The sequence below is a fragment of the Lynx rufus genome, unplaced genomic scaffold (assembly GCF_022079265.1).
Source record: "Lynx rufus isolate CCGP_SWC_20201006 ecotype Redwood Valley unplaced genomic scaffold, mLynRuf1.p SCAF_1, whole genome shotgun sequence".
In the NCBI taxonomy this organism is placed as follows: Eukaryota; Metazoa; Chordata; class Mammalia; order Carnivora; family Felidae; genus Lynx; species Lynx rufus.
The window spans coordinates 72399679-72412866 of NW_025814823.1; the positions used below are offsets into that span (position 1 = coordinate 72399679).

Here is a 13188-nt window from a genome sequence, read left to right on the forward strand (position 1 = left end):
ACCAGATTTGTAAAGCAAGGACTAAGGTGGCTATCCAACAGCAGATTTTCACTGGTTATGTCTAATGATATGGGTCAGTTTTCACTTTTGAACTCACTAATTACATGTTTCTTCAATAACTAGAAGCTGCATAAAGCATTTGCATCAGTGGAAGAAGAGAAGTTCCCAACTCTCATTTGAATAATCTGTCACTGTTGCTGCAAACTGAAAAGATCTGGAAGAAATCATTTCCACTATGCCCAGAGGGCCATTTTGCTTGTGTAGCTGAAGCACAGGAAAACACTTAAATCCTTCCTTGATATGCTCACAGTGGGCATCCTTTCTATCAAATATATATATATTTTTCTTTTGTTGACTACCCTTGGTTAGAAGCACAGACTTTGGAGATAAACAAAAGTAAAAGGATGAAATCCCTAAAGTGATTTTAGGATATGCAAATGACAAGGAAACCTTTTAAATAGGTTCTGTCTTTGCTTTCATTAAATAAAAAATAAAACCCAGGGCACCTGGGTGGCTCAGTCGACAAGTGTCTGACTTCGGCTCAGGTCATGATCTCGCGGTTTGTGGGTTTGAGCCCGGTGTCGGGCTCTGTGCTGACAGCTTGGAGCCCGGAGCCTGCTTCCGATTCTGTGTCTCCTTCTCTCCCTGCCCCTCCCCTGCTTGTGCTCTGTCTCTCTCTCTCTCTCTCTCAAAAATAAACATTAAAAATTAAAAAAAAAAAGACAAGTCAGATGCAATTTGAAAATTCTGAATGTATAGGGCCTTCTTATAATTCCAGGTAAGACTTGTTTTCTAGCCTTAGTTTTTCATTAACATCTCAATCGTTATTCTTGCAGTGCTGGGGAGTGTGATCCAAGAATATCTTACCTCCCTCCTCAGGCAAGGAAAAGAAGAGCAAAGATAAACTATTGGACTGCATCAAACTAAAAAGTTTCTGCATGGCAAAAGGAATCATCAACAAAATGAAAAGGCAACCTACTGAATGGGAGAAGATATTTGCAAATGATCCATCCAATAAGGGGTTAAATATAAAACATATAAAGAACTTCTACAACTCAACATCCCCCCAGACTGAACAATCTGGTTAAAAAATGGCCAGAGAAACTGAATAGACATTTTTCCAAAGAAGACATCTAGGTGGCCAGCTCATGAAAAGATGCTGCACATCACTCATCATCAAGGACATGCACAATGAGATATCACCTCACACCTGTCAGAATGGTTAACGTAAAAATAAAACACAAGAAACAACAAAGTTGGAAAAAATGAACACTTATGTACTGTTTTTGGGAATGCAAACTGGTGCGGCCACTCTGGAAAACAGTATGGAGGTTCCTCAAGAAATTGAAAATAGAATTACCATATGATCCAGTAATTCCACTACTGGGTATTTTCCCAAAGAAAACACAAACACTAATTTGAAAAGATGTACGCACCCCTATGGTTACTGCAGCACTATTTACAAGAGCTAAATACGGGAACAATCCAACTGTCCATCGATAGATGAATGGATACAGAAGAGGTGGTATATATATACAATGGAATATTACTCAGGTACAAAAATGGATGAGATCTTGCCATTTGTGACAATATGGATGCAGCTAGAGGGTATTATGCTAAGTGAAGTAAGTCATACAGGGAAAGACAAATACCATATGATTTCACTTATACACAGAAGCTAAAAAAGAAAACAAATGAACAAACAAAAAAAACCCAGAAATAGATTCATAAATACAGAGAACAAACTGGTGGTTGCTGGGGCGGGGGGGAGGGCAAAGTTAATAAAGGAGATTTAGAGGTACAAATTTCCTGTTATAAAATAAATAAGCCATGAAGATAAAAGTAGAGCATAGGGAATATGTTCAATAATATTGTAATAACTTTGTATGGTGACAGATGGTAACTACACTTGTGGTGAGCATTGCATAATATATAGAATTGTTGAACCACTTTGTTGCACACCTGAAACGAATACAACATTGTATGCCAACTATATTGCAATAAAAAAGAATATCTTATCCACTGACCTTCACTCACACCAACTCTACTTTTCAAAGGGTCTCTACTCTTTGATAGAACCATATATGTATGCCAAGCATCTTCCATGTAACAGAAACTATGAGAATGGTCCATCATGCCTGTCATCTTTCTGCCATCAGCCATATAACCTTCACACATTTTCATTTACATTTTTGGGGTATGATTAGCAATGCCATAACATCCAATCTGTTTTCATACATAACTGGGCACACAGTTGATCATTTATTCTATTCCATTTCTTATAATGACTATGGGCACCAAGACTAAATTCTCTTTTAGTGTCTAGAGGTCAGGCAAGTTGATGCTTAATATTTTTATGATGATGTTCAAGAGTATTACACACAATTATGCAAAATGGCAATCTGGCCCTGAAGCATTTCATTCTCAAACAACCTTTATGTAATGACAGAAGGGGAACAGTCACCAGTCCAATTTCCTATACTATGTGCATCTTACTTTTACTCAAAAGAGTAATTTAAAAATATTCCTAGGATAATTCTAGAGCCAAGAAAACTTTTTTTTTTTGTGGATAATGGGTAAAAGTCAAACACAAGAAAATTCTGCCAACATAGACTGCCTTAATTTATTAAACTATTTTTCTTACTTTGAAGCTAGCTCTATTGATAACATTATCTGTAAGCACATATTTTACCCTTATTTTTTTAAATTCAGAGTTAAAGAATTCCCCATACATTACTTACTTGTTTAAGCTTCTTAAGATCTTCATCAAGTTCTAAGTTGTCCAAAATAACAGCAACAAACAAACTCAGGAGGATCTATAAAATGGTTAAATAACAATGAAAAAACCCACATGCTGTAAGTATCAAAATACTATATATATATATATATATATATATATATATATATATATATGCTATAGAATTTCTGCCTAAAAAATACACTATATAGAATGCATTAAATGAAAAATGAACATGTAGTTGTGAAGCACTGCATAAGAATTTTCAGGTATTTATCATGAATATGTTAAAGGCAATGCATATGCTAACTGAAATAATATAAAATATTATTTTGTTTTATGAAACCAATTTAAAATGGAAATTAAGAAATATTTTTTTATAACTCAACAGTCCCACTTCTGAGACTATATCCAAGGAAATAATTTGGAGTATTAATAAAAAGCTTTATATACAAAGGTGCTTGACAGACAGATAATACAATTATACAGGTCTCTATTACAAAAATCACACAACCATTAAAAATTCCCATTGTAGTAGCTGGTCTCTAAGAGGACCCCCTGGTGTTCACACTCTTGTGAGCCTCCTCCCAAGCTGAATATGGTTGGTCTATTGAATATGTTACAGAAATGATTGTGTGCAATTTATTAATAAGACCAGGTGATGAAAGACATTGTGGGTTTCAGTTTACTCTTTGTTGGATCACTCACTCTGGTGGAAGCCAGGTACCATGTTATGAGGACACACAAGCAGCCTAAAGAGAGGTCCATGTGGTGATAAACTGAAGCCTCCCACCATGTGAGTGATCCATCTTGGAAACTGGTCCTCCAGCTCTTGTCAAGTTGTTGTTCAACTGCAGCCCCATCAACATCTTGACTCCAACCTCATGAGACATTCCGAGCTAGAATCACTCAGTTCAGCCTGTTCCAGATTCCTGACCCATAGAAAAAGTGAGAAATAAATGTTTATTGCTGTAAGCTCTTAAATTGTTCATAACTTATTATACAGCAATAAATAACTAATGCACTCATGAATTTTAATAGTATTGAAAAAATGCTCACATTACAACATTAAATAACAGTATACATGGTAGAACTGCAACAAGAAACAAAGAAGAACAATAGAGAAAATGCTAGAAGGAGGCACTTTAGAGATGTTAATGATGCCTGCTTTTGTGAAAAACAGTCTTTCCCCTTTTCTTTGTATTTCATCACATTTCACAAACTTAAAAAAAAAAGCATGTGCTTCTTTTTTGGAATGGGTAAATTAAAGTAAAAGAAAGCAACAAAAAAGTAGAATTTTTAAAAATATTTAATATTTAGTCCCTTTTCAAGTTTGAATTCTCTAAAGTTCCACATTCATTTGATAATCTTTTTCATCCCTAATTTATGTTCCTCCTTTCAATTTCCCTCTTAAGAAATTATTCCCATCTGTTAATATTGGAGGGTTAAGCAAGAAGGTAAAAAAGTTAAGGCAATTCAGTCATGACTTTTAAGTACCAGAGAGATTTATTATGCAAAATTTAATAGCTAGCTCTTTTCCAAGTTCCATGGGTATATAACAAGGAGAAAAAAGCTTCCAAATATTATTAAATTTTGACAGTGTATGCTTGGCTTGGGAGAAGTGCCAATATATTTCTGTTTAAAAGCCATGTCCTTTGGGATCCTACCAGAACTTAAAGAAGATACAGAATCATCTAGATGACAGATTTTTACTGATGTCACCATGTCTGCCACACCATGGGCATCTGGGCACAGATATATTAGTCTTTCTCTAACCAGACATTATTCTCAACAGGACCATTCATAGTTCCCTTGAAGTGTAGTCCCCTTGCCTGACCTTGATATTCTCATCAACAGCAATATCAGAGGAGGAATCTACCTTCCCCTACAATCTCACTCCAAATTCAGAGATGTCCACCAGAGGGTCTCCTGCCTCGAGGAAGTGCCATCCTTCACCATTTCTATTTCTCATCGGGCACTTATGCAGGTGCTGCTGTGTCTAATTTAACCAGTTTTCCTATCTCCCCACTAAAGGACAAACACGAATCTAAAAAGAAAAAAAATTTCCTCCATGATAAAAGTGACTGTTCTCCTTCCTTTTCTTAGAGCATTTCCTTTAGAAAACATGACTTTGTAGATTCTTCGCCTCCCCCTTTGATGTATACACAGCACTTATTTTACAACCCAAGAATGGTTTTCTTGGGAGGGGGGTGACCTCTTTGATACATAAACACTAGCCAAACAGCACCCTATCTATCATTCCCTTCTCCCTTCTTCTGGGGCAGGGCGGGGGGGGGGGGGGCGGGGAGCGATGGGAGTGTCACTTAGCAACCTGGCTCCACATTCCAAAAGTACCTACTTGTCTTGAAGAGATGAGAAGTTTTCTTTTTCTTCTAGATAAAGGTAATTAGCTACCACAGATGGCCACCCCAATTACCAGGTGAATTTAGGGGGAACTCTATTTAATAAATGATCCTGTCAAGTCTTCTTATGTGAGGCCTAGCTATTTTCATCTTGAGAACACAGATGTAATATATATACAAGGTGAAATTGCTTTGTCTTTGTGGTCTCTTTAGTGGGTTGCCTGTGATGCCCACTGCCATCTGGCTTAGTGATTATTCAATAATAAAACTGTTTTCTTTCTCGTCTACCTTGATGGAGATGTTTTCTGGGTTGGCAGGATATTTTATTTTTAATGATTTTCCTAACACCAGACAGATGGCAGGCTACTTAAGGGCAGTGAGGTTATGTTATTCGATTAAATTCGACAAGCAGTTGATTGGGCTCCATTGATGTGTCAGACACTGCCTGGTCAGGAATATAAATATGATATTGAGCTCACTGCTATGAGGTTCACAGTTCAACTGGGTTGCTGTAGGTGGGCGGCCTGGGAGAAAGAGCACTGTGGTGGGAGACCTCAGTTAGCGACCAGACACTGAGTTTCAGGGACCTTGTCTGTGAAATATTATGGATAAAACAACAAAAGCTCAACGAATTGCAGCTATCACTTTTTCTGTTTAATCTTCTCCCAACAACCCTGTGGTTTGGTGCAGCCTGTATGAAAATATACAGTCATAAACTTAGATATGCAAAAACTAAAATAATTTTCTTGATATTTCTACACATGAATTGAATTTAGTCCATAAACCCTCCATTTGTGCTGATGGCTTAAAGCTGCATCTTGCTATATCAATTCAATTTAGTCTTTCAAAACTCAGTTACATTTGAATAAATATTCCTTTTGTTGGTCGAAGGTCAATGATGTGCTTCTCATCAGGTCTGGTCCACTGTGGCCATGTGGCCTGTCCTCTGTCCACCTTCAGGGACAGTGATAGTGCTTGTTTTGGGGGCCTCTGCTGAATTGGTCACCACCTCAGCTCCTGCAGCTCCTACTAAGATCTGAATCTCAGTGACACCCCTTGTGTTAGTTTCCTAGGGCTGCTGTAATGAATTGTACAAGCTTAGTGGCTGGAAACAACGTAAGTGTATTCTATGATTGTTCTGGAGGCCATTGTCCAAAATCAGGTTGTCAGCAGGAACACGCTCCCTCTAGAGACTCCAGGGGAGGGTGAACCTTGCCTTCCATCTTCCAGTGGTGCCAGGTGCTCGTTAGCTTGTGATGGCATCGCTCCAGCCTCCACCTCTGTCTTCATGTGGTCTTCTCTTTCTTCCTGTGTCTTGTCCTCATTTATTTCTCGTAGGGACACTTGTCATTGGATTTAGGACTCACCTGGATAATCTAGGATGTCTCATGTCAAGAACATTAATTTAATTACATCTGCAAAGGCCCTTTTTTCCAAATAAGGCCAAACTCACAGGTCTGGGAGTCAGGATGTGGATGTATCTTTTTGGGGGTCTCCATTTATGCCCTTCTACTCTCCATCTAGTCTCCAGCTTGGGACATTGCTCTTACACTAATGCTGTTTCTATGCACTGGCTCTCAACTCTCAGGAAAGCTGAGAAGTTCTTCCATTCCAGGTGGGAACAGAGAGAGATTTGTTTCTGAGGCTCTCTAAGGCCTCCCCTCTCTTCCCAGAACTTCCCAGACCTCCAACTCTGTGCAGGCCACCCCTTGTCCATGCAGGGCCTCCAGCAAGGCTACCTCTTGCCAAGTTCTGGTGAGAAGTGGGGGCCAAGTCATGGATGCTGAACACGCCCAGGTTGGCACCACTACTGCTGCTGCCCCTGAGTGTGGCTGCCGCCCTCTGCTGCACCCCCCTGCTTCCCTCAAGCTCCATCCTGGAAAATGTCATTCCTTGTCAGAAAGGAGGAATGTGAAGCAAAGTTGGAGCAGGGGTTGAGAGTGAGGCTCATACCAATGTGAAGACAGACGACCAGAAACTAAGCCCAATCAGAGTATCACACATTTAGTTCTGTGCCATCTGAGCATTTAGATTTCTGAGAGCTGATCTGGGACAATAGGCCTCGGTGTGTCTTCTGAGTGCTACTTATTTAAGATTGTGAGGCACTGATAGGGTCCAACCCTGTGCTACTAAGATATCAAGATACTAAGGAGAAAAGATGATTTTGGCAGGAAGCGAATTATGAGAACGGATTTCCAGGTGGCATGAGCAAAGACAAGGCCTTGGGAACATGTGGCTTATTAGGGGCCAGGTGAGCAGTTAAGTATCACAGAGCACTGCCACCAGAGGCCAGAGAGGTAGGATGGAGGGGTGGCAGTTGGCCCAAATGCCACCAAGGGAGGCTGGGAGGTTGGCAGGTATGAGAGGGAGGCTGTAATAATCACTAAGTGATGACATTTGCTTCCTCTCTGTTAAATTTGTCCTCCCAAATGTAATTTTTAATGCATAATGTAGTTATTTTAAATTGGTTCATTGAAACAGTAACTACACAGCATAAAGTACAGTTTGACAAAGGGCTATTAAATATATAAGGTTTTGGAGCGCCTGGGTGGCTCAGTTGGTTGGGTGTCCGACTTTGGCTCAGGTCATGATCTCATGGTTTGTGGGTTCGAGCCCCACGTCGGGCTCTGTGCTGACAGCTCGGAGCCTAGAGCCTGCTTCGGATTCTGTGTCTCCCTCTCTCTCTGCCCCTCCCCCACTTGGGCTCTGTCTCTCTCTCGCTCTCTCAAAAATATATAAAATGTAAAAAAAAAAAAATTAAATATATAAGGTTTCCCATGTAGCTGGGAGTTTGGCTTTCAAGGTAGAGAGAAGGCAAGACTCCAAAAGGAAAAGGTTTGGCTTTGCTAGCAAACTCAATGAAAGGGCTCTGAGGATTGAAAGGCCCATGCCCACAGGATGAAGCAGCTGGGAGGGGTTTGGACAACAAATTCAAGAATAATGTAAAAGAAAATTGAAAGCTTGCTTTCAACTGTCATTAAACCTAAGTTCATTCAACAAATATCTTTGTTTAGGTGTTGCTGCTTAATTAACCTGACAACATGATGGCGCATGCAGAATCTGTATTGAAAAATCTGTGTGGAGCTCTCATTTCCTCCCAAAACTCCATTTGGATACGGACTTTTAGCCTGGTCCTTGTTGCCAAGCACTGTGATAAGGTGGTACCTTGGCACTTAGAGTGAGAGGTGACCGACGACGTCTGGCTTTGATTGCCTGTTTGGAATGGAAACAGAAGGTGCAGGAGAGGCAGGGCTGAGCTGTGGCCGATTGCAAGGAGGTGAGAATTACTTTGTGGTTCTTTTCTCAGACTCGACTAAGGTGGCAATAACCACTGTGATAAAGAAATAGAAGTGAAGGGAGGGTGGCAGCTCGGCTCCTGTTTTATTTAATTCACGTTGTCAGTGAGACACTCTTTTCCTACAGAGCCGGTGCTGTGCACAGTTGGGCTGAGTGGGACGCTGATCTGGTGTAGGCTATTCCAAAACCCCAACCCCTCCACCGCCCTGACAAAGTCATAGGAATGGGGGACAAATCCTAGTTCTGAAAGCAAGAACAGTTCCCAGTTCTCCTAGTTTCCTTTTGCACTTTTTTGTTCTGTTTTTATAGAAAGCTGAGGTGATGCTTATCGGAATCTGAACCCATTACATTGACGTCTGAATCTTATTTTCAGTCAGTGTTTACCCACAGGCGCCACATGTGCTGTGCCAAAGGGTTTTCCGTAGCCAACATGTGTGATTCACAGGTGTATATTAAAATGTTATTGCTAGAATAAATAGGTTTTTTACAGGGACTCACCACATTGATTCACAAGAGCTTCCTCATTTCCATGGAACGCTTTTACCTTTACACTTGGCCAGTTCTAAATTATGCAATTAACCTGCTCTGCTTTATTTACTTTTTTTTTTTTTAATATTTGGATTTACATAATACTTGAATTTATAATGTGGCACAGAATACTACATCACAATTTTTCTGAATGATGTACTTTCAGGGGCAAAAGAGGCTAATGGTCTATCCTTTCATTTTCTCTTGAGCTTTGTTAGGGCACACATATACTTTCAACACAGTGGTATTTAATTTGTTCAATGCTTTAGAAAAAGAAGTTCATCTGTATATTTTTAGGCATTGGCTACTAGTCACTTTTTAACAGAGCTATATAACTTTCCATTATATTAATAAGCAACACAAGTATTTGTTCTACTATGTAATATACAACTGATGTAATACATGTACCTCCTTATTTATGAGCAATACTGATACACTACAAATCACCAATTTCAATGAAAAAGTGTAGAATAACTATTAAAATATCACAGGTACCAAATTCTTCTAGTTTGCTCAAGATATTTTTAGCATTGACAATACATTTAGTGGGGAAAATGCCATATTAAATCTCTGGGGGGCCATCCAATCTCGTTCCTGGAATTTTTATGAATGACATACCAACATACTAGTGAGATTTTTGACCTTCTAGCTTAGTGGATTTCAAAGCATCCATTTCTGGGTTCAATATGGCTCCTGTCCCAGTGTCTTAACAGGTGTTCAGCTACCATTAAATCCTATGGCCTCTCTATCCTTCTCTAACTGCTGTTCTCACTCCTTACATTGTACTGAAAAAGCCAGATTCTCCTGAGCTAAGGGTTTGCTAGGTATTTGCTATGTTTTAAGTTTTATACATTCAACCATAGACAATTAATCTGTTTTCCTTCCTTTTACCCAGAACACATTTTAGCACAATTTGACAAATTACGGAAGCAGGTGTGTTCCCCAGTATCGTTATTGCCTCCAGTTTTCTTGTGACAAGACCATTTTGCCCAGCACAACAAGGTTCTCCTCTACCGAAGACTCAACTTTTGGGTCAGCATGACTCAGACTACTGAAAGTCATGGTTTATTTTGAAAGAGGGTGGCCTTACCATTTTTTGAGTGGGTTTTCTTGGCTGAGAATGTCTACCTCTATTTTGCATTCTCTCTAACTCTGAATATAGTCCTGTCCTTGTCCTCCAAATCTTCCCCGTTCCCTTCCCACTTCTTCAAAGTTAACTTGTACTACTTTCTTTTCCTTCTGATGCAGCTTAACAATAGCCCATTAGCTGAAATGTCACCTTTAGTTTTATTTCTCTCTCTACAATGAGCTTTATTAATAATTCCTTTTTAAAAATTATTTTCAAGCATACAACAGGAGCACAGCAGGCACCTGGTCAACACCCCATAATCCCGTGTTTTTCTTTTTCCTTTTTACCATTTAGAATCACACTATCCTAAGTTGTCTCACAAGCTGTGTTGGAAACAATCTCGTTTTTTACACAGGTCAACAAAAAGTCAAATGCAATCAGAGCAATGTAAAATGGGGTATGTTCAACACAGATGCACTTTTAAATGAATTCTATAAAATCAAGTTATTTAATTTACACTTTGGAATGCCATTTTTGTCAGCAAAATATGACTATTCTCAGAAAACTGCCACTACAGAAGCAAAATCAAGAGATTGCTGTGTTAATTTAAGCACTTCAAAGGTAACAAAAAGACTATCCACAATGAACGCTTAATTACATTTTCTCTCTTTCAGTATTCACATCACAGGGCTTTCCTTTGAAACAATAATAAAGGGAAAAACACTGAGCAAAAAAAAAAAAAAATAGAGTCTTTCAACTGGGTAAGTCTTCAATAGCCCTTATCGCCTAATCATTGGCAAAAGTGGGGGGTGGGGGGGGGAGACGAATTTCACAAGCACTGGGCAAACCGCAATCAGTTAGGACAGAAATACAGAATAAATACCTGGTGGATGAGAGAGACATTTTAAAGAGACAATAGATAATGGTTATGAATATGCATTTGCTATATACTTAAGCTTGATTTTCATTGTGGGCTGACAAATTGGTGCCCCCAGGGGGCGATGGAATAGCCTGCTGTTTTTTATTCCAGAACAAACTGCAGCCAAACATTTTTTTTTTCTTATTTTGCTGCCTGGCATATGCCTGTCCTTGAAAAGACTAAATCAGGGACTCCCTGGCTTGTGCAGCACGACTTGGCCAGTGTGGATAAAAAACAAATCAGAGCTTGTATATTTATGCGGACTTTTTTTTTTTTCATTTGGATTAAAATGCTTTGTAGTATTTTGCAAAAAGAAGCATACAATTTAAGAAAAATGCTCATTTTAATTAAGTTCAAGCCTAAAGACAGGCTTATGGAATGGAGATTTTAACTTGTGTTTGGATTTTAAGGGGATGTGATGCATATTTAACACAGGCCTAGGGCCTTCATCCACATATTTTATCTGTCAATCCACAGACTGTCTCCAGCTGTTTTACTGCCAATATTTTAACTATTTCAGATCAGGTAGGGCTGGAATGAGCGGGAATCAGAAGTATTATGTGGGCCCTAATAGAAGGCAAGCCACAGCCTTTTATCACTTGCGTCAGTAGGTCTTAAATCACAGGTTTTATTTGTTTGTTGGTTGGCTGGTTGGTCTGTGTTTACTTGTCCTACTTCTGTACTAGGTATAGACTCAAAAAGGGGAGGGATTGAGCTCTTTGCCAAGCTGGCCAGGATGTAGGTTAGTACTTAGACATAGCAGTTGAGATTCAGGAAAACTGGGCTAAATCAGATTGGGCTAACATTGTAGAGCCTGTCATAGTGACTGTGGGTTGGAGGATGTCCAGAAAAGCAGAGCAACTGCTGATCATGTTTTAGGCAAAATCTCAAGTGAACTGGCAAAGTGACTTTGGTCCCAAGACTTTTTGGGTAGTATAGTATGAAAGGGACACTCAGATTTCATGTCTTGTGGAGTGCCTTCTTTCAGTGAATTAATTAGCTCTCATTTAAAAAAAAATCATTTATAGGGGCGCCCGGGAGGCTTGGTCGGTTTTGGTTTCGGCCAGATCATGATCTTGTGGTTCATGGGTTCGAGCTCCACACTGGACTCCATGCTGACAGTGCAGAGTCTGCTTGGGATTCTCTCTCTCTTTCTCTGTCTCTGTCTCTGTCTCTCTAGCTTGCTCTGTCTCTCTCAAGATAAATAAACTTAAAAAAATTAAAAACATTAAAAAAATCATTTATAAATTTAAAAAATCTGAGTAGTTGTCCTTTTGGCTTTAGATTTCATAATCAGAGAACCCAACCAAATATCTCAAAGCTTAAAACACTTCACATAAATCTGGTTAAGAAACACCTTTGAGTTTTCTTGCAGCAGTGTATTTTATCTGGCTCACACTATATACAAGCAGTACGTTAAGATTCCTTAAAGACCAGAAATTTAAAACAATTAGAAGACAGAGGAGAATATTTTTCCCACATCAGGGTGGGAAAGAATTTCCTAAGCATGAATCCAGAATAAATATTGACCGTAAGTGAAAAACGGATGGTTTTGACCATGTCAAAATATAATGTCAAAAGCCATCAGAGACAAATTGAAATAACAAAATGCTGCCTAACAGAGGAAATTTGCAACTCCTACAGCAGTCACGGGACTACTATCCCACAGGATATGTAGTACTCCGACAAATGCATTCTAAAAAGACCAACTAGCTTTTAGAAAAACAGGTAAAGCTTACAATATGATTGGGTGGGTCACAAAGATGGCCAGTAAGCATATGAAGAAGTGCTCCCTTATCAACAACTACTGAAATGCAAAAATGCAAGCTAAAGGCCAAGTGATACTACCATCCAACTCATCAGACTGTCATAATCTTAAGCCTAACCACGTCAACTATACACGAGGAAGGCAGAACATGGGGTTCTCAACTGCGGCACTTGGGAGGGTGAGCTAGTATAGCTCGCCCATTGAACAGGGCTCAGCAAGTGTCAGGTCTCTACAGTGAATATTTTAGGTTTTGAGGGCCGAGAGGCAACACTGATGATATTCTATGCGTACTTATATAGTAATTTTAAAATGCACAAACCACTCCTGTGCATTGCTCAAGGGCTGTATAAATAAAGCCTGTGGACCAGATTTGATATATGGGCTTGCAGACCCATGCTATAGAGCCATCTGGGCAGGATCCAGGATCTGGAGTTCTACTTTCTGGCATATAACCTAGAGAAACACTCACACAAGTGGACACAATGTATACATGTATTAGTTGCAACA

General features: G+C 39.3%; 1 protein-coding gene across 3 annotated transcripts in view; it reads right to left on the minus strand.

The window, feature by feature from the left end:
• The window catches only part of NALCN (sodium leak channel, non-selective), a 298095-nt gene that overhangs the window by 113212 nt on the left and 171695 nt on the right, over positions 1-13188 (minus strand). For all 3 annotated transcript variants that reach the window (XM_047081619.1, XM_047081611.1, XM_047081602.1), the window contains one exon: positions 2742-2816. In XM_047081619.1, coding sequence (XP_046937575.1) covers positions 2742-2816 — 75 coding nt within the window. The remainder of the gene's footprint in view (positions 1-2741; positions 2817-13188) is intronic.